This window comes from Neolamprologus brichardi, chromosome 3, assembly GCF_056152115.1.
Source record: "Neolamprologus brichardi isolate AB-2024 chromosome 3, ASM5615211v1, whole genome shotgun sequence".
Lineage (NCBI taxonomy): Eukaryota > Metazoa > Chordata > Actinopteri > Cichliformes > Cichlidae > Neolamprologus > Neolamprologus brichardi.
In genome coordinates, this window is record NC_142106.1 from 11,321,045 (window position 1) to 11,343,216 (window position 22,172).

General features: G+C 41.4%; 2 protein-coding genes across 2 annotated transcripts in view; both read right to left on the reverse strand.

The window, feature by feature from the left end:
- Positions 1–22,172, reverse strand: part of LOC102797832 (coxsackievirus and adenovirus receptor-like) — a 47,226-nt gene that overhangs the window by 22,908 nt on the left and 2,146 nt on the right. The window lies entirely within an intron of this gene.
- Positions 5,751–8,960, reverse strand: LOC148103485 (uncharacterized). The gene is made up of 8 exons (XM_087838770.1): positions 8,930–8,960; positions 8,612–8,647; positions 8,196–8,459; positions 7,871–8,116; positions 7,563–7,784; positions 7,347–7,445; positions 6,312–6,390; positions 5,751–5,848 (listed from the first exon to the last, which is right to left on the reverse strand). Exons 1-8 carry the CDS (start codon positions 8,958–8,960, stop codon positions 5,842–5,844), a joined length of 984 nt encoding a protein of 327 aa, XP_087694896.1. The 3' UTR covers positions 5,751–5,841.

Here is a 22,172-nt window from a genome sequence, read left to right on the forward strand (position 1 = left end):
ACTTATCCCTCAAAACTTTAAACACAAAAAAGTTGCAAAAAATAGTTTCCCACCACAGGAAATTTATTTTGAGTGTCTTCATAGTTTTATTTTTGAGATGCACCAATTTTTATATACTGCAGGAAAAATGAAAAACAATCCTATGATGCAAATTTGTAAAGAAAACAGCATGTGCATCAAAATAAACTATTTCCAGCAGTGCAATTCGAGTTCTAAGCATCCCAGAAAGTAATCGTTGAGCGGCAAAAAGTCATTGGGCTGTTGCCACGTCTCGGTCAAACAGAAAAAGTCAAACTTACGATCTGTGAGTAGATCCCAAATTAGATGACCCTTGCTCATAAGCAAGCGGATGTTAATTAGAATCAGAATACTTTATTAATCCCGAAGGAAATTAGGGTTACAGCAGGCAGCACACTAATGGCACATGCGCACTTACAAAGGAACCTTCTGACCAACTTTACACAAACATCACTTTGGGGAGACATGTCAGAAAGGTAGGCTGATAGGAAAAAAAACAACGAAAATACATAACATGAGGTAAGAGGAGGAGAAAAAAAACTCCACTCAGACTGAGCTCCTAGTGGGAGAACAGTTTGATAACAGAAAAAAACACCTCAGCACAAAAAGCACATGACTGTCAATACACCATAGAAACACAAGACAAGCAACAGGGGCGGGTAAGGGTAAGAGAGCCGGTGTAGACAGCGCATCCGGTCCTGCAGCATGTCTGCGCTGGTCCAGTCGACTGCCATCTTCCCCGGTAGGGCACAAGCATCGAAGGCGTTTGGAAAGGGAGGGGGGATCAGTGTGTGCATATCAGTGTGTGTGTGTGTGTGTGTGTGTGTGTGTGTGTGTGTGTGTGTTTGTGTCCAGAGTTCAGCTGAGACAGTGTCCTTCACCCTGCTAGGCTAAGTAAACAGTCTTCCAGCCAACCCAGGTGGCCTTGCATAGAATGGGAAGAACAGTCCAAACACAGTCGTTATCAGGGAGTTGTTGTTCAGCTCCAGCCTTGAGCCCACAGCTGGCGCCAAAGGGATAGCTGCATTATGATGGTGGTTTTTACTTTAGTGTGAACAACTCATATGAATTTCAAAGCTGTTCTAACAGTCCGACACTGGACTCTCAATCTCCCGTTGGAGAGCCGTGAGCTTCTCCATGATGTTATCAAACTTGCGCTCCGTGATGTTGTCATTCTTTTTGCTCAAAGAGTAGGTTCTGAGAACTCACGATCGGAGTGCACTTCCCCAAGATGTGATCGAATTTGCGCTCAAAGGTGTTATTTGAGCTAGCCCCTCCAGATGTAATCCAGTTTTTCACTCAGAGGTCTTGTTCTGAGTATTCACGGCAGCCATGCGTTCTCCAAGATCTTCTCCGTGCTGCATTCAATGAGCTCATTTTGAGAAACTCACGTCTCATCCCATCATTCCAATCCCAGCGGGCAGCCTTGTGGGGGTTTGAACAGCCGGTTCCGCTTCCTTAATTCTTCGATAAGCCAGGGCCAAGCCAGCTCTGATCAGCAAGAACCCTGTTATCATGGTTCCGAATATCACCGAGCTGAGCCCAAGCTATTTTCAGCTTTTCCTGAATGCCCATGCCAGCCTCAGGCTCAGTTCTCTTCAGTCAGTTCTCCACCTCCCCAGTTCAGCTAGTCCGGCCATTTAATTAAAACCAAGGTCCTGGACTAGGGCATGTCCCTACTTCAGTGTTTTGGAGCGCAGAGTTGTGTGATGATGACAAAACCAGGATTGATACTTGAGAGCTCTTGTGGTGTCTGTTTTTACCTCCACAACTTTCTTCTGTGAATGAACTAAACAAAATAAACAAGTTGTTGTCATCAAAACAAAATTTAGAACATGTGACTTGAAGTAAAACAGAAACAGAGTTGGATTCAGGGGATTTTCACACATTTATAGTCAAGGCTGTGGTAAGTACAAATTCTGAGGGCGCTGCACCGGTGGTAGATGGCAGTGTCCTTAATGACCTACTAATTGTATTCAGGTGTGTTGCAGCAGGAACACATTTAAAAGTGAACGTTGTTTTCCAAAACACTATTACTAAAGTCCTCTGTGGGCCCTCATGACAACTGTTAGAAAACACTGCCACCATGAGGTCAAACTGGAAGATTGACATTACTGCTGTGCAGAGACACACTGATGACTGACTGGAGCACATGTTCTATATAATAATAATAATAATAATGCATTTTATTTGAAAGCGCCTTTCAAAACACTCAAGGTCGCTGTACACTTAAAAGCAACATAAAAGCAAGAAGTTTACAGAATCATAAAAGCATAAGACATAAACAAATAAACTGGGAGAGTGGAGAGGTTATGTGGGATAAGCTATTTTGAACAAGTGGGTTTTGAGTTTGGACTTAAAGAGAGAGAAGGAAGAGATGTTTCTTAAATCCGGAGGTAGGGAATTCCAGAGTCGTGGAGCAGAGCAGCCGGAAAGCCCTGCTCCCCATGGTTGCAAGACGGGGGGAAGGGACGGAGAGTGAAAGGGAAGAAGAAGATCTGAGAGAACGAAATGGGGCGGTGCTCTTAACCAGGTCAGAGACATATGGAGGAGAGAGATGATGAATAGCCTTAAATGTGTACAAGAGTATTTTGAAATTGATGCGATATTTGACCGGGAGCCAAAGAAGCTGCTGCAGGACAGGAGTGATGTGGTGGGCAGAAGGGGTCCTGGTGATGATACGGGCAGCAGAGTTCTGGACGCGTTGGAGCTTGTGGGTGGATTTTTGAGTAAGACCAAAAAGAAGTGAATTACAATAATCAATCCGGGAAGTAACAAGGCTATGGAGAAGAATGGCAGTGGCATGTGGGGTGAGAAAAGGACGGAGACGATTAATCTTGCGTAATTGAAAATATGCAGACCGAGTGACATTATTAATGTGTGAATTGAAAGATAGAGTACTGTCGAGGATGACACCCAAACTTTTCACAGAGGAAGAAATGAAGACCGGTGAGTTATCGATAGCAATAGAGAAACTGTTGGTTCTGGATGTTGATTTAGTGCCTACCAAGAGGAGCTCGGATTTGTTACTATTGAGTTTGAGAAAATTAGAAGAGAACCATGAATTTAGTTCGGCTAAGCAGAGGGTAAGGGAGGATGGGGGAAGAGCAGAATCAGGTTTAGTGGACAGATAAAGCTAGGTGTCATCGGCATAACAGTGGAAATGGATATTGTATTTACGGAAAATGTGTCCAAGCGGAAGAAGGTAGATAATGAAAAGAATCAGACAGGTATGATTTAAGTCAGGCTAGTGGAGTATGGGAGAGACCGATGGAGGCTAGCCTACTGAGAAGAATGGAGTGAGAAATAGTGTCGAAAGCAGCGCTCAGATGGAGGAGAACAAGAATGGAAAGTAAACAGGAGTCAGCTGCCATAAGAAGATCATTGGTTATTTTTAGAAGTGCTGTTTCAGTGCTATGGGAGGGGCGAAAACCAGACTGGAACTGTTCATACAGATTATTATTAGTTAAATGTGAGTGGAGTTGTGTGGCAACTATTTTCTCAAGAATTTTTGAAAGGAATGGTAGATTGGAAATAGGCTGAAAATTCTCAAAATTATTGGGATCTAGGCCAGTTTTTTTTTCAATATTGGGGTGATGGCAGCAATTTTGAGGGAAGAAGGAACAGTTCCAGTGGTAAGTGAAGAGCAGATGATGGCAGATATGAGGGGAAGCAAAGAAGGTAGACATGCCATACCAAAACTGTAGGAATGGGGTCTAGCTGACAAGTAGAAGGTTTTGACTTACAGATGAAATCTGAAATATCAGTAACCGAGGGGAGCTGGAAAGCAGAAAAACAGTGTGATGGGAGAGGAATTACACAGGAAGAGCTAGATGGAACCTCGGAAAACAGATCTTGGTGTATTTTGTGAATTTTCTCAATGAAAAATAACATTAAAGAATTACAAAAGGAGGACGAGTAAAGGTGAGCAGGTAAAAAATCTGGTGACTTGAAAGAAGAGTTGAACAGTGAAAACAGTATCTTGGTTGAGTCATCTTTTGAACAGATAATGGTGGAGTAGTAAGCAGATTTTGTTTGATTAATACACTCCTTACAATACATAATATGATTATTAAACATTTCCTTGTGGATATTCAGACCAGTTTTCTTATAAAGGCGTTTTTCAGGAGCCTGAGTTCAGCTGTAAACCAGGGTGCTGACTGAGAGAATGATACAGATTTGGTTTTGAGTGGGAAAACAGAGTTTAAAATATTATTGAGACTAGAGTTATAATAGGAAACTAAGTCCTCTTGGGTAAGCAGGTTATGAAAATGCAAATGACTAGAGAAAGCAAAAGAAAGAGTATCAGGATTGATTTTCTCAATATTCCGAAAAGAAATGGTACGAAGGTTCTTGGTTATAGAAAATGTCATTTTGATATTGAAAGAAAGAAGCAAGTGGTCAGAAATTAGCAGTTCATCAGCTTTGCAGTTGAAAGGAGTAAGTCCAGAGCAAAACCATCCTCCCACATTGAGTATATATGACCGCTAGAGGTAGATGTTAGACTTTAAAAACAAACCTGATGACACAAGCAGATTAACAATGCTTCAACTGTTGTGTATTTCCTGTTCTATATGAATTCACACTCCAGTGAACACTTGAGCGAGCAGCTTGGGCTTCAGTATCTTGATAAAGGTTACTTTCACATGCAGACTGGAGTATTCAGGGACCAACCTTCCAATTATTAGATGACTTGTTTTGCCTCTGTCTTCTCTTTAAATGTGTGTTTAAGGATTCTATAAGATGCTGCCTATAATGTTACAGTGAGCTTAACTTTTTTTAAAAAGTATATTTTTCTTATTTGTTGTTGGATATTAAAGAAGAGAATGTGTTTTTTTCTCCTTTTTTTTGTGCTTTTTTTTAAACCAATAAGAATGTCAAAGTTATTGTAGCAGGTTGAAAAAGCTACATGTTTATTTTGTAAGAAAACCAATTTTTGTTTATTATTGTGACTTATTTTGACATTGTTATGTGTTGCCAGACCAGGGTTATATTTCATTATGCCAGTAGATGGTGCTCTTGCACTGCTGTGGAACTACCAGAGAGACTCTAGCTATAGGCTCTGCGCATGCGCAGCTCAGAAATAAATGAGCTCCGGCCTGAGCAAGACGCTAACTTCGATGTCCTCTCTATTAATCCACAGTTTGCTCATACTTGGCTACGCAGTGCTCTCTAGCCTGTGTGCCGCTTGCTGCCGGTCCAGATTCCCCTAGGTCTGGTGCCGGTAACATTATCGTGAATTAACACTGATGGTGGTTATTGATGTTGCATTTGTCCCATCACATACAGGAAATACCTTATTGTCTCTAATACAAGTGGGCTTTCTCAGTTCCATATGTATGACACTGCATTACTGGAAAACAAGAAAACTTTACACTACATGTATCAATTTCAAATAACAACAAGAACTTCCTAATTTTTTTGACAATATTTTATTAATTTAATTGTTGTTTTTACCAAAGCAAAGAATATGACAGTACTTAACACGACATCCCAAAACTGATGCCACTGACTGAAAGGATTCAAGCTCAGCAGCATAAAAAGTAAAAGTAGTCAAATGTGGTAAAGTAATGTTATTCTGCTATCAGTGTCTTTAATCTAAAAAAAACCAAACAAACAAAAACATATCACAATATAGCAGAATGTGAGGTAAAATTTGTCTGTCCAGTGACAAAAAGACATCTAACATATAAAATTCTCTGTAACATGTGGATGTCCTCTGGTCTGAGGTGCTGGGGGGACCAGTTAGAGACCAGCAGCTGGACGTCAGTGGTTGGATTGCTGGACTACTTCAGTAAAGAGTAGACAATGTCTGGCTCTGATTTAAAATCTGAAAACAAACACACACACACAGTTCAAACAACAGGAAATATGATTTTAAAAGTCATTCTCTCCTTTTTTGTTGGTTGTAATAGACATTTGGACAGTAGGGGCAGTTACTTTTTAAGGTACTGTATTTATATAGGAAGGAAGTTATTTCAGGTTTTGGCCACTGGAGGAGCTCAAGAGGTTACGGTGGTATTTCTATAGCAGGTATGAGAGCAATGACTATGTTATGTAAAGGGTGCATGATTAATGCTGAAGAACCAATAAGATCAATATAACATAGTGTGTCTGTGAACAAAGCAGCAGCAGCAGAGCTGTTTGGACTTGTAACTGGTCTCAGCAAACAGCTTTCAAGGTGTATGAAACATACAAACTGTAGCATATAGTTGCAACTTTTAGGAAAATTGTTCCACTGATCAGCAGCTAGCTTTTCTGTTTCCACAGTAAAAGATAAAGAGCAGCTGTACCTGGGTCTCCTTGGTCTGATTGTTTGTTTCATGACATCTTCAGTTCTTACAGATGGAGAAACTGCAGCTCGATCAGCGTCTGCAGAATAAAGCACATTAAAGTTACTCAAGGTAAAACAGCAACAGTACAGCTATATAGAAAAACATGGTTATTGTATGTAATCTTCCATTATAAAGGGAACCTGTGATGATCATTATAAACAACAACACCTTTTCACAGACTTCTTAACACCTCTGCTGTAAAACCAAATTGACTACAAAGAACTGAGGGGGAGTTTATGTGAAAAACAAGGTGGACGACCACAAAACTGCCATCGTCTTTCCGTGCAATCTAACACCTTTAACCACAGAGCAAACAAGTTCTCACAATAGAAACTCAGCTATTGGTCAATTTGGAAAAGACTGCAGTAAGACGTCTCCCCAGCTGCAGGCTACAACTACAGTTAACTGGTATCATCATCAAAGGGAGGAATGTTCAACATGTCAGGATGTTACAGAAACCTCAAAATTAGATTTTATTGAAATGCTTTTCCAGATGATGTCTCCATGTTCCTTCCTGATTTTTAAAAATGAACAGCACGGTGTTGAAACACCTGCAGCTGAAGTGTTTTCTTTGTATCAGAAACAGGATGCTGGACGACTGCAGAGCTGTTAGCTTCAGTTAACCACAGACCACAAACACACAGTCCAGCTCACAGAGAACAACAATCAGCAAGTACAGACATGTTACATCTGATTGAAATGATCACATTTTAGATCAAGGACACAAATTAAAAATTAAAAAAATGCAAATATGAACATTAAATATTATGATTTAAGATTTTGAACATCAAACATTTTATACAATTCTGATCATCCCTCACATGCTATGTGTCCTCATAATCCATCAAAGTCAGCAACAGTCCTCATGAACCTATGACCTTATTTGTGCATTTTTATTTTCTTTATATGTTCCCACACTGTAAAACTGAACCAGAGTCCCTCTAGAAGCAAATTTAACATCTTAGTTATGATATACAATAAAAACAGTACTACCTCTGCTTTGTCTGATTAGCTGTTCTTTACAATTTGATGCTTTGATGATGTTGTACATGACATGAGTGATGATGTCATCTTCTCCAGTTTCTTCTTGATCTGCAGAAATGATCCAAAATGAACATTTCAGGAAGTTGTTGGTGTGATCATAATGAATGTGAACTTTATTCTACTAAACAAACTCAGACATGAAAGATCAGGAAGTCTGAGTCTCACCTTCAGGTTTCCTGTGAACACATCGTCTCACCAGCAGAATCAGTAACACCAGTAGAACCACAACACAGACTGATCCAACACATGACAACACAGAGAGAACAGGAGGAGAGAGTGATGGAGGAAGAATGATGGAGGTGGAAACAGGAAGAGGTGTGGATGTATGAGGAGAGGTGGATGTAGGTGGAGGTGTGGATGTAGGTGGAGGTGTTGTGGTGTGTTCCCCTAAAATAAAGCAAACACAGTCATTAAGTTGTCGTCACATTGTGAATGTTGAAAGCTGCAGAAACACAGACAGGTGAGTGTGTCACCTGTGACAGTGATCCAGCTGGATGGAGACTCTCCATGACTGCTGATGTCACACTTGTAGAGGCCTTCATCAGACCTGGAAACATGCTGGATGATCATGTGACCTGTAGGCTGCTTCCTGATGAGGGAGCCATCTTTATAGAAAGCAGCTGGGAGGTTGGAGGGAGTGGTCTTTGTTTTACAGAGCAGAGTGACGTCATCTCCCTCCATCACAGGGAGGACAGGACTCTGCAGGATCACTGATCCACCTCAACACAGAGACAAACTACAGCATTTCATCCATTTACACACAGCTTCATCAACACTAACTCCACACACTCAGCTTACCAGTGACTGTCAGGTTAACCATGTTACTGATGGGACCCTCTCTGGACTCACACCAGTAAACTCCACTGTCATGAGTGAATAGGGTACTAATGTTACATGAAGAACCAGTCCCTCTTCCCCACATATCTCCACACTGAGTCCTCTGTTGTTTGCTTGTGTTTCTCCTCAGAGTCCATCCAGCAGAGCTGTCGTCCTCCTCACAGCTCAGAGACACAAAGTCTTCCTTAAAGAACTGAGAGCTGCTGGGACTCACAGTCAGACGAGCTGTGAGGGTTAAAATGAAAACAGATGTCTGTGTAATTAGTCCTTCACATATAAAACTGATCAAATGAGATCCATCGTGAAACATGAGCCTAATCAGGTCATATCAGTGAGCATTTATCAGGTTTAAACTGTGACAGAAGAAGGTTACTGACCGTGGTTTGTTGTGCAGCTCAGCAGTGAGATCAGAACTAAAGAGAAATGACACTCAGTAAGCACAGTAAAGTCATGTGTCCACTGTGCAGCTGTGTTGATATAATGAGTGAATGATTTGATCTTTTCACTGCCTGCTGTGTTTCCTCGACTCCTGAGCAAAGATAAAGAGTCAGTTCAGACCTGCAGTTGGTCCTCATGGTGTTTTGAACTTGAATTCAGCCTGATTTGTTTTTCATGTCTTCTCCTCCATCATCAGTTATCAGGAGAGCAGACAGTCAAAGTACAAGAATTCAAACAAACACAGAGATTCTACTTACAGAGCAGACACAGCACAGATGTTTCCTTCATCGTCCTTCTCACTCATTTGAGCTTTTTTTCATTTCTCTCACTGACACCAAGTAAAGCCCGCCCTCTTCTTCTGAACTTTTCTATTGGTTCAAACACAGAGGCGAGAACTATTTCCTTTCATGTAGTGGATGTCTCCCTTCGCCTTATGGCCACTAGAGGTGGATGTTGGACTTTACAAGCAGATCATTAGTTGATGGTTCCTCTGTGTTCTGTCCTCACTAAGTGTTGTCCTTGTGAACGTAGACTCAGCTATAGAGACAGCTAAACACTCTCCTAATCAAAATCCAAGGAACAGGCCGATGTGTTGAGTTGGATGATTTAATAAGGAAAAAGTGTGAAATTGTTGACAAAACCAGAAATAAACCAATAAAAATGTTGCATCAATATACAGTATAACAAACACATATTCAAAAATATGAGCACAATATTTATCTGCTTAGTGAGTGCCCGAATAAAACATCAAATGAAATCACACTCATGATCAAAATGTTAAAGAAACCACATGGCATATGAGCTAGCTTAACCTTACTAGCTTAGGTTATACATGCATTCGAATTAAATTCAAACTACAAACTATATCACGCCTTCACAACAAATAATAATGCACACAAGTCGTCTCAGTGATAACAAACAATATTACTTACAGATGATGCCGTTTATCAACTTGTGAAGGCATGGATGGCAACAGATTAACAGAGGTGAAAAGATCTTGCAGAGTAAAAAATACACAAAAACAACCACTAGAGGGCAAACTGCTGCAGAACAGAAAATACCTAATGCCAGCATACTCCCCACCTGACATCCCTAGGATGTCAAACTGCACATCACTTGACAGAGTTCCTCTGCAACAGGAGTATAACTTCAGACACTGGCCTTAAGTAAAGTTTTGGAACACTGTCTCTGAAAACTTTCACCTCGACCTTCCTGACTTTTCCATCGTCACTTGTAAAAGTCCTTGTGATCAGTCCTGTGGGCCAGTCATGTCTCTTCAGTGAATTGTCTTTCATTAGAACAACGTCTCCGTCCATGAGATTAGGTCTCTCCGTTCTCCATTTCGTTCGACCTTGTAGACTACTGAGGTACTCCCTTTTCCACCTCTCCCAGAATGTGTTGGCTAAGCTTTGAACCTGATGCCACTGACATCTAAAGATATTACTATCATCAAAGTTACCAGGAAGAACAGGGGGTACAGCAATCTTCTGAGTTAGCAGCATAGCAGGAGTGAGGATAAGACGTTCGTCTGGATCTGTGGACACTGAAGGAAGTGGTCTGGAATTGACAATTGCAGTTCCCTCTGCCATAAATGTTTTCAGGACCTCATGTGTGACCTGAACTGACCCAAGCTTGAGGAACATTGCGTCAAGGATCCGACGTGTGACACCGATCATCCTCTCCCAGCTTCCCCCCATGTGTGAAGAGTGGGGAGGGTTAAACAGCCATACACAGCCCTGATCAGACAGGTAGTTGGACACTTCCTTGTTGTTACAGCCTTTGGAACTGATCCCAAGCTCTCAACAGGCTCCAACAAAATTAGTTCCACAGTCTGACCGTAGCTGTTTGACAGGCCCTCTTACTGCGAAGAAGCGTCTTAGAGCGTTAATGAAACTGGATGAATCCATCGATTTGATGACCTCGATGTGTATGGCACGCATGCTCATACATGTGAAGATGATTGCCCAACGCTTACTGTTGGCTAGCCCTCCACGTGTCCTCCTTGAGGTGACACACCATGGTCCAAACACATCCAATCCAACAAAGGTTAATGGAGGATCTGTACCCAAGCGATCAGCAGGCAGGTCTGCCATTATCTGCTCCTCCTCTCTCCCACGCAATCTTCGACATGTCACACAGTTGTAGACCAAACTGCTGACAGACCGTCTTCCTCCAACAATCCAGAAACCAGCACTCCTCCAAGCGCCTTCCGTCAAGTGTCGTCCTTGATGGCAGACTTGCTCATGGTAGTGTCTGATAAGCAAGGAGGTAACATGATGTTTACCAGGCATGATAACTGGCTGACCCTCTTCTGCTGTGAGCTGTGACTTCTTCAGTCGTCCTCCGACGCGGAGAAGACCTTCAGAATCAATGAAAGGACACAGCTTGCTGAGAGAACACTGTTTAGGGACCTGACCTCCCTTTTGTAAGCAGTGTATTTCTTCTGAATAGACCTGCCTTTGGACAGCAAGCAAAATTCTGATCCTTGCATGATGTAGCTGGTCTGGACTGAAGAGCAGCTTGCAGTTGTGCCAACCGTGGCAAGGACCTTCTTTTGCTGCCCTTGTAAAAGAATAAGCAATGTGGCAGAGCTTGGCAATAGCTCTGGTGAGTGACCTCCAACTTGACAATTGCTCAAAGCGTTTACTGCCCAGCTGAAATGACAAATTTGTGGCACAGGTCACTACCTCTGGATGTAGTTCCACATCTGCTGCGGGTTCAACTAGGCTGAAAGCTTCCTGTTTGAAGTGACAATGTTACTTGTCTACAAGAAAGGCTGGTCCAGACAACCAGGAGGAAGCTGCAAGCTGGTTAGCTGGAATCGCTCTAGTTGCATGGTCAGCTGGGTTGACATCAGAAGGAACATAGTTCCATTGGCTTTTGTTGGTTGAACGTCTGATCCTTTGTACTCTGTTATGAAAGTAGACGTAGAACCGCCTAGAGTCATTAAATATATACTCAAGTACTACTTTACTGTCTGAGAAAAGCTTGATGTCGTCTACCTGAATGTCCAACTCTGCAGACATAACCTCTGCCAGTTCCACTGCAAGAACGGCTGCACAGAGCTCAAGCCTTGGGATGGTGATGTCAGGCTTAGGTGCCAACTTTGTTTTCCCAAACAGGAATCCAACTTTGCTATGTCCTACAGCATCTGTGACTCTCAGATAAGCAAAAGCAGCAATAGCTTTGGTAGATGCATCACAAAAGATACAGATCTCCTTCCTCTGAGCTGTAGAGAGCGGGACTGTTGTGTAGGCCCTTGGGATCTTCAACTCTCTTAGGTCTTGCAGAAATGTGCACCACCTCTGCCACTGTTCAAGCTTTTCTCGTGGCAGTGGTGCATCCCAGTCACAAGTCTCAGTGGTGAGTTCTCTCAAAATGAGGCGGCCCTGAACACTGAAGGGAGCAGCGAACCCCAACGGGTCAAATAAGCTGTTGATAGTAGATAAAACTGCGCCATCCACACGGAAAGTTAGAGTATCTGTAGCAAGATCCCAACCAAGACCCAGGCTGCGCTGCATGGGAGGGGAGTCCTGACCCACGTCCAGGTCTTGCAGGTTGCTAGCTAGATCTTCAGCTGGAAATGCCCTCATGACCTCAACACTGTTAGACACAATCTTGAGTAGTCTGAGGTTGGATTGTGCTAGCATGTCTTGTGCACCTTTCAGCACTTTGATGGCATCTTCTGCACTGAGGAAAGATTTCAGGCCATCATGAACATAGAAATGTCTGTGCACAAAGCTCCTCACTTCGGGTCCATAGTCCTCTTTACCCTCCATAGCCATCCTCTTCAGGCCATAAATGGCCACAGCTGGCGAGGGACAGTTACCAAACACATGAACCCTCATGTGGTACTCCAGCACTTTGTCATCAAGTTGGTGGTTACGAAACCAAAAGAATCGGAGGTGGTCTTGATGATCCTCCCTCACTAGGAAACTGTGGAACATCTGTTGAATGTCTGTCATCACAGCAACTGGGTCCATTCTGAAACGCATGAGAACCCCAATTAGGGTGTTGTTGAGGTTCGGGCCTTGTAAGAGCACATCATTCAATGAGATGCCTTTGAACTGTGTGCTTGAATCAAAGACGATCCTTATTTTTCACGGTTTCTGAGGGTGATAGACACCAAAGGAAGGTAAATACCAATACTCTTTGTCAGGCTCTGGTGGAGGAGCTGGCTCAGCGTGTCCATTTTTGAAAATATCCTCCATGAAATTTATGAAGTGATGTTTCATCTCCGGTTTCCTATTCAAGGTACGGCGAAGTGACATCAGTCGGCTGAGGGCTTGCTCTCGATTATTTGGTAAACGTGGTCTTGGACTACGAAATGGCAGGGGAGCCACCCAGCTGTTGGAATCATCTTTCTTGAACTCCTTGTTCATGATCTGGAGGAAGATTTCATCTTCGATGGAGGGTGCCAGCTTATCATCCTCTTTTGAATGGCTGAAGACCAGCTCACCTAAGCTTGGCTGAGTGGAAGTCAGTGTGTCAGGGGATATTAGCTGTTCCCCTATGACCTTTTCTTTGCAGATGATCTTGTTCTCACAAGGCTTGAAGTAGCTGGGTCGTCCATTCTCAAGGACATTGGTCTTGAATGTGTTGACAGTCGGCCGGTGAGCCCCACCGAGACAGACGTCACTGACTATTACCGTATAAGGGCATATTAACCTTATGCCCAACCAGGTCCACTTGTTGAGCATAAGGTTTGTTGTGACGGCCGTTATTCTGACTGCGCACTTTGTGAACTCGGATGATGTCCCTCCCAAGTAACAAAAGTATCTCAGCTGACGCATCAAGAGGAGGGATCCTGTCAGCAATAGACTTAAGATGCTTGTGGCTTTGGGCAGCTTCTGGAGTAGGGATTTCGTCCCTATTATTGGGAATCAGGTTGCACTCAATAAGACTCGGCAATGATAAGTGCAACTGTCCATCAGCTGACTCCACCATAAATCCAGAGGCCCTTCTTCCAGCAGTCTCGGTGATTCCTGAGCATGTTTTGAGGGTTTAGGGGGAAGCCTCACCCTAGATGTCAAACATGTCAAAGACTGCTGATCTGGCTAGCGACACATTGCGTTGGTCATCCAGCATCACGTATGTCCTCACCTTTTGGTCTGGGCAACCCTTGGGATACACACTGACCAGGCAGATTTTGGAACATGATTTACCTTTAAGACCCTCACCACACACGGCTTTGGCTTGGTGAGTTGCTGAAGCACAACATTTAAAACATATGGAGTGCTCCACCAGGAAGCGTCTTCGCTCTGCAAGTGATCTTTCTCGAAAGCCTCGGCATTTCCTGAGGGAGTGAGGTTTCTTGTGGAGAGGACACTCTCTGTCTAGATCAACGGTGAGTCCTTTGGAGGACTGAGAGGTGTGGGGGGTGGTTTCCTACCTCAGTTTTACTTACGGATAAAGGAGGTTTAGATTTCCATTGTTTGGAGAAGGATCCGTCACCTTTGAATGCAGCTGAACTGAAATTAGCAAAGGCAAAGCTAGGATCATTTCTCATCTCTGCATAGTTATACACGAAGTCCACAAAAAATGAGAAAGAGGGATATGGAACTTGGTGCTCCCTCTTATAGCGAGACCCGTGAGTTATCCACTGTTCTTGAGGCAGTTTCTCCGCTATAGGGTTTATTCCCCTTGCGGTGTCTAGGAAGCTGAGCCCTGGCAAATATCCCTCTTGCTTAGCAGCTTCGATCTCTAGGAGCAGGTCTCCGAGTTCTTGAAGCTTCTGGTGATCTCTATTTGAAAGCTTTGGGAAGTGGTTCAATCTATCGAAGAGAGAAGCTTCAATGGCCTCTGGAGAGCCATAGCACTTGTCCAGCCTTCGCCAAAGCATGTTCAAACCTATGAATGGATTGTTGACATAAACTGCCCTTATCCTCTTGGCGTGGTGTAGCGACTCCCCACCAAGCCACTTAATGAGCAGGTCCAGTTCTTCACTAGGTTTGAGGCTAAATCCTTCCACAGCGTTAACAAAGCTAGATTTCCATGACAGATAACTAGCAGGCTGGTTATCAAACACTTTTAGTCCAGCTGTGACAAGGTCTCGACGCGCCAGATATACAGCTAACTCAGATACACCTCGAGCCTCCGGTGGTGAGCGGGGTGGAAGTTGGTTTGTTGAGTCTGTGTAGCAACGTGTGTGCATGGAGGGGACATCTCTATCTGTGTTAAAAGACAGAGGATCAGGCCGATTCTTTCTCTGGTTGCCTGGGTGCAGGCCTTCAACCGAACAAGCAGTATATGGCTGTTGTGTGTCACGACTGACACGATGAACTTCAATATCTGGGAGGTGTCTGTGTTGTGGTACAGAAGCAGCAGCCTCTGTTTCTTTCTCATTTTGAGCTAAAGCATAACTCTGCCCTGAAGAGAAATGTGCTTGGATGAACTCACCAGTTTGCTGTAATGACTGCTTCGTTGCTTGAGCATGACTGGCTTTACTCCCAAGGTCACAGTTGTCTAAATCTGCAGCAGCCTCAAACACCTGAGCCTCTGCTGAGGCAGCCTCAGCTTCACACTCTTCTTTTAGTGCATTCAATGTAGCCTCCATGCGTGCTTTCTCCACTTGCATGTCTATTTGACGTTTTGCATAGGCTGCTCACGTGCGTGCAACTTCCGCCTTGGCACGAGCTTTAGCAGCAGCAGCACTAGCTGAAGATTTATTTGAACTTTGCTTGGAAAATGCAGCTGAGGCAGCACACTCTGACCTAACCTCCAGGCTCTGAATATCGGCGTCAATAGGGTTTGAGCTGTACATCGTTTAATACAGGCAGGTGAATGGGTCTTCAAATCCCGTAAAAAGATACAAAAGAAGCGAGCGTAGCCTCTTTGGTGTTTTTCTTCTACTCACTGGTTACTGGTGGCTAAGAAATGGGCTGCCGAGATTCCTTCAAAGCTTGATGTGATGGTTCATCTTTTCACTGTTCTGTCCTCACTAAGTGTTGTCCGTAGACTCAGAATGTAGACTCAGCTATAGAGACAGCTAAACACTCTCCTAATCAAAATCCAAGGAACAGGCCGATGTGTTGAGTTGGATGATTTAATAAGAAAAAAGTGTGAAACTGTTGACAAAACCAGAAATAAACCAATAAAAATGTTGCATCAATATACAGTATAACAAACACATATTCAAAAATATGAGCACAATATTTATCTGCTTAGTGAGTGCCCGAATAAAACATCAAATGAAATCACACTCATGATCAAAATGTTAAAGAAACCACATGGCATATGAGCTAGCTTAACCTTACTAGCTTAGGTTATACATGCATTCGAATTAAATTCAAACTACAAACTATATCACGCCTTCACAACAAATAATAATGCACACAAGTCGTCTCAGTGATAACAAACAATATTACTTACAGATGATGCCGTTTATCAACTTGTGAAGGCATGGATGGCAACAGATTAACAGAGGTGAAACTGCATCTGGCTAGATCTTGCAGAGTAAAAAATACACAAAAACAACCACTAGAGGGCAAACTGCTGCAGAACAGAAAATACCTAATGCCAGCATACTCGGTTTTATAAATAACATTTTTCTGTGGGTTATCTTTTGTTCTCATGTTTTTCTCACATGGTTCAGAAATTATCTTTGCGTGCCACATTGAACTCTAACCACAAGCTACTGAAGTCAATGTTATCTCTTCACAGCAGAGAATAAAAGAGAAAGAGAGGTGGAGATATTTGGCTGCATGTATAACAACATGCCTCACTCTGAGGGACAGTGAATGAGCCAGACACACAAACACATATTGAGATTAACTGCAATGAATATTTGTTCATATTATTATTTATATTATTATTATGTAACATGCCCAGAGAGAGAGTTGCCAGTAGCTTTAATTTTTCCCTTAAAAAAAAAAAACAGGTAAGACTAAACAACCGACATGTCGTGTGAGGTCACGAGGGCGCTCCCTCAGTTAGTATTTTAACAAAGTTAAACATGAAAAACACAATATTAAAAACAAAAAATCTGGCCACACATCTAACCAATAATAATAATAACAACAACAATAACAAAAATAATACTAGTAAAACAATATTTTTTTTTAAGACATAAGGAACCAGCATACAAATCACATGACTATCCATCATGGTAATGTGATCAAGAGATTATTAAGACAAGCTGCTTTTCCTACATACCTCCAGTCACACAAGTTTGAGAGAGCAATTCACGCTTGTATTAACTTTCTTCTAGACCAGGGGTAGGCAACCTTTTTGATGATGAGTGCCATCTAAAATTTCCTCAGAAGTCAATATGCCATATGATTGTGTTAGCAATAAATTTAATAATGCTCCATATTAACAGTTACACACTATATAGAACAGCTTTAGAGAATTATATTTGTTTGCAGATGTTGGTTAGTTATAGTTATCAGCTATTTTGAAACAAAAAAAGACTTTTTATTCATAACAGCAAATGAACTGTACAACAGAAAATGCAAATACTATTTATGGTCTCCTCACAACAATGATAAGAAAAATAAACTGGGCCAATATGGCATGTCTGTTAATACAGAGACACACATGTTAATGTGATCTCTGGTGTCCCACTCAGAGACACAGGTCTCCGAGTGTCCAGCATTCAGACGGCTACCCGAGGACACTCATGTGAGAGAAAATCTGCTCACACAGACATGTAGAGCCAAATACTGTCAATAAGGCCTCTGCAATGTTCTGAATACAGTTAAACTTGTCAGGTAGTGATGTTCAGCAGGTGAAAATGCAGCTCCATGAATACGCACAGCTGTGGATTCCAGCTGTGTTTTGTTGTGGGATTTCTCTTTAATGTATTGTCCTTTAATGTATTGTCTTGCTTTCATGTTACTTAGTTTAGTATGGGTTGTGGGATTTCTCTTTAATGTATTGTCCTTTAATGTATTGTCTTGCTTTCATGTTACTTAGTTTAGTATGGGTTGTGGGATTTCTCTTTAATGTATTGTCTTGATGAAATGCTTTCATGTCACTTAGTTTAGTATGTCTGGTTCACACCTTATTCACGCTGGGAAACAGACGGTGAGAAACTGGTGAATGTCTCCCAGGATGCAGAAGCTCACACAGGAAGGCTTGACCCCAGAGTGGGGGAGATTCACACAGATGATAGAGAGTCTGTCTGTTTAGAGCCAAGGTGTGAACTGCAACTGTAAAAGCCTTTTGTTCTGTGACTGTGTATAAAAAGGACCTGAACTGTTCATTGTCAGAGATGACTTTCAGTGGCCCCTGACTGATGTCCCTCCTTATGCATGAGATAGCTGAAATAAAGGTGTTGTTACAACTCATCGTGTCTGCAGGATTTGGTAATTGAAATTTCCACAACAGTTTATAGTTCTGCAAACTTTGACCCCCACAGAGTCAAGCTTTTCAGTTCAATCAGCTGCATTTCGATGTCCTCTGTGTCCAGCCAGTTAATGCGAGACAAATCCAGCTGTTCATCAAAACTTTCTGGTTTGATCAGAAAAGAAAACATTGGTCCATACACCTGAAAGTCCCAAAAACGCATTGTGAATTCTGTCTCGAGTCTATGGATGTATCCGTGTATTTCTGCGGTGCTGAGTGGAGAGCTCCTGAAGCATTTGAACTGCCAGCTAGCAACGTCCCTCTCACCGGTAGGCTAAGTTATTTTTAGCCAATTACAAGCTGAATGTGGTTGTTGAGATTAGCTAAGATTAAGAAGCAACACAACTAATGTATCTATGTGAGCTAATTTGCTATGTGCACCACTGGCCCGGCCATTTATTTTTTAATGCACCTTCTCAGATTAATTCACTGCATGTCGTGCAGTCAGTTAACCCTTCACGTGTCAGCTGTGGCCCGCGTGCCCAGGTTTGTTGACCCCTGATCTAGACTATTGTAACTCTTTATATGTTGGCTCTGATCAGTCATTACTTAGTCACCTGTGAGCAAAAATGCAGCACTTCACCTTTTAGCGGTGAAGAAATTGTGTGATCTAACCCTCAGCAAGACTTCAGATTAATTTTCTACCTTCACTTATTTGCTTTTGGTGTGGAAATGAATCAGAAATGAGATAAAGTTTTTCTGGGTGATGTGCCATTCAGTCCATCTATGCAGCTCACTAATCTGGTCTTTAAGTCTAACGACATTAGCCATGTCTGGGTCCAAACTCCGCTGCAGGCCCTTAAGTCAAATGATCACTGCAGCATTACTGAGAGTTAAAAACTGTCTAAATTTTTTCATCTTTAATAAAATGATCAGTGTGGCTGCTCTATCAGGTGTAGCAAATAAGTTTAACATCCAGACATCCATGAAAACAGAATTTATTAAATTTAACAGAGTTAGAAGTTAGCAGGAAGTTTCCAGAAAAAAATAAAACGTACAGCTCTGCTATCACTTCTGACATAAATGAAGACAGGGAAAGAAACAGCAGTGATGTTTGTAGGGTTACTGAAGTTGGGCTAGCTGGTAAATAATGATCTGCTACTTGATCGCTAGCGACACAGCTATGTTAGTGTAACATTAGCACAGTGAAGCTGGCGAACGAACGCTAACTTTTTTGGTGAGGGTTCTAATGTGAGGGTTCTTGATGGTTAGGGACAAATGCAATCGCATGGCAGGATGCTGCAAATGCACCAAACTTCAGCCAGGAGAACAACTGAGATAATCCATCCACAATATGAGGTTAGTCATTAATATACTGCTGCAAGGTGTGGGCTGTAGCTACATCGCAAGGTTTTAAAAACTGAGGTTTAAAATGAATAGCGGTAATAAAAACCAAGAGAGGCTGACAGTGATCACTAACTGTTTTAGGTGCTGGTTGAGGCTAAATAGAACAAGATGCAAAGCATTAAAACATGTTAAAAACACAACAGCCCTTTTAAACCCAGAGTAGTTTTGGGCCTGGAAGCAGGATTCATCACATCATCATTTAAAGACCAGATTGAGCTGCCTTGATTTAGCTGATTAATTAATACTCCACCCTCTCATCTAAAAATAGTAACTCCTCCAAACAACATGGCCTGAAACTTAGTGTACTGCTTTCCATCTCAGTGTCAGGCCTGAGTCTGTGACCCAGCATTTTGATTTCATTTTTCTTATGTTTACTTTCCCATATGGTAAAAAAAAATATTTTAAAATATATTTTGAATTATATATATTTCAAAATATACAAAAAATGGCCAAAAAATATATGTGCTAAAATACATTTCAAAATATATTTATATATTAAAGGTCAGTTTGCTAATTATTCATCCTCATTAAAATCTCATATATATGTATGTATATGTGTATATACGTATGTATGGATAGATAGAAACATATATGTATATATATATATATATATATATATATATATATATATAAAGAATAATAAAAAAAAAATACACATGACATATAATGTAATTGCAAGGAGGTATTTCTGTAGTCTATTGATTACTAGATAGTGGAAAAGGGGTGGGATTAAATAAGCTTATGCTTCTTCCTGCTCCTTTTTGAACATGAAAGTTATTTGTAGTTGTGGTTGCTCGTTTTCTTTTTGTTTTGCTTTGTTTATTTGTCTCTTTTAATTGTTGTTGTACTTTTTTAACATGTTCAAAATAAAGATTCAATCAATCAATCAATCAGTTGGCAGAATTGAGAATTTTACATCTTCCAACCACTTAATTAACGCAAACATAATCGGCTTGTTTCTTCCCCTCTCCTCTATCCTCTCACTGTCGGAATCGGCGCCTCAGAGACGTCGGTTATTTTTCAAAAAAAGAAAGAAAGAAAGAAAGAAAGAAACAGCAAAAACTACTAAATAGAATTTTTGCACGTTCATTGCACATTTAAATATGTACTTTTTATTAATTACTTTTCATTTTATCTTTATTTTTAAAATCACCATGGCAATGCGCATGCGCATACTCTCTTGCACGCAACGGGCTTTGGAGTTGACGTAACGCTGCAATGCATTGTGGGAGCGCAGCACCATATTGGCAGGCCACGAATCAAAACAAACACACTCTTTGGCTGTATCCCAATTCAGGGTCTGCAGCCTTATGGGCCGCATTTTAAGGCCGATTACGTCACAGCGACGCAACAAAGGCTGTCCCAATTCGAAGGCTGCTCGAAATGCGGCCCTCAAATGCGTCCTTAATTTCCTTGAATTTTAAGGACGTGGCGGTGTAGACTTCGTGGCCCAACATATCCCAGAATGCATAGCACGGCAGTAGGTGTGGATAATTTTGCCGAAAAAAAACGGCAGATGAGGGGCGCCCGAAGAGTAAACTTTAAGTAAGTACTGAATATTATGTCACTTATTTATGTGCGAATGTTTAATAACGAAGAACATTAAAACATTACTGTTCGCCACATGTCGTCGAAATTATGTGACATTAGTGACGTTTGTACTAAGGTTACAAACTAGGTAACTACTAGTTACCTACTAGTAACAAATAATACTACAAATAATACTACTATTTGTAAAAAATGTTTGGAATCATGTATGATTTTCGTTCCACTTCTCACGTGTACACCACTTTGTGGTGGTCTTTCACGTGGAATTCCAATAAAATCTATTCATGTTTGTGGCTGTAATGTGACAAAATGTGGGAAAGTTCAAGGGGGCCGAATACTTTTGCAAGCCGCTGTACATCCAGCTTCAGGTTTCCTATGAACACATCGTCTCACCATCAGAACCAGTAACACCAGTAAAACCACAACCACAGGCTGACCCAACACTTTACAACACAGGTATGAGAGAGGAACCAGGGTTAGAGCCCCCACAACTTACAAACTTCTGACATGTTCCTGCTCTGTTCTCTGTTGGACTCATTACTTCAGAGTGAAACATCCTTGTTACGTACTCATCTGACTGTGATCTCTCAATCTGCTCGAGGACAGAGACAGCCTCAGGATTATTTGAGTCTTACTCTTGTTGATTTCTGCTCAGAGAAAATCTGCTTCAACAGCCCGAAGAAACAGATGACCAAAGACTAGTATTTTATTAGTAAAATTTTATTAGCAAACTTAAAATAAATAAAACAAAAATTTGTGACCAGCTCTTGAAATATTTAAACTGAAGTAACATCGAACCAGAAGAGTCTCCTTTACTGAAAGGTAAATTTAAAGAGAGTTTTGCAGTGGGGGGAAACACCTGAGCCCTCACTGAACTCATGAATACTGATGAGAAAGCAAACTATGAACAGATTAAATTACTGACATCAATGGAAATAAAATTTAGCTTCAAACAAATTGAGTCAGAAACAGTATATTTCATTGCTAATGCCTATTTGGGAGAAATGTACTCGGAATAGTGATATAACAGCAGCAACATATAATGTAACGGAACATTTTGTTTGGAAATACTCTTAAATATTTTAAATGTGGTTTACTTACTTTTGTTTGAAAATATGAGCTCATGTGTCTTCCACACAAATGTAAAGAGTAAAACAAGTTAAACAGATATGAACACAAACACAAATCTGATATACAACTTTTCTCTCTCTAATTTAACAAACATACAATCAAATGATGAAAACATGTGTGTGCTTA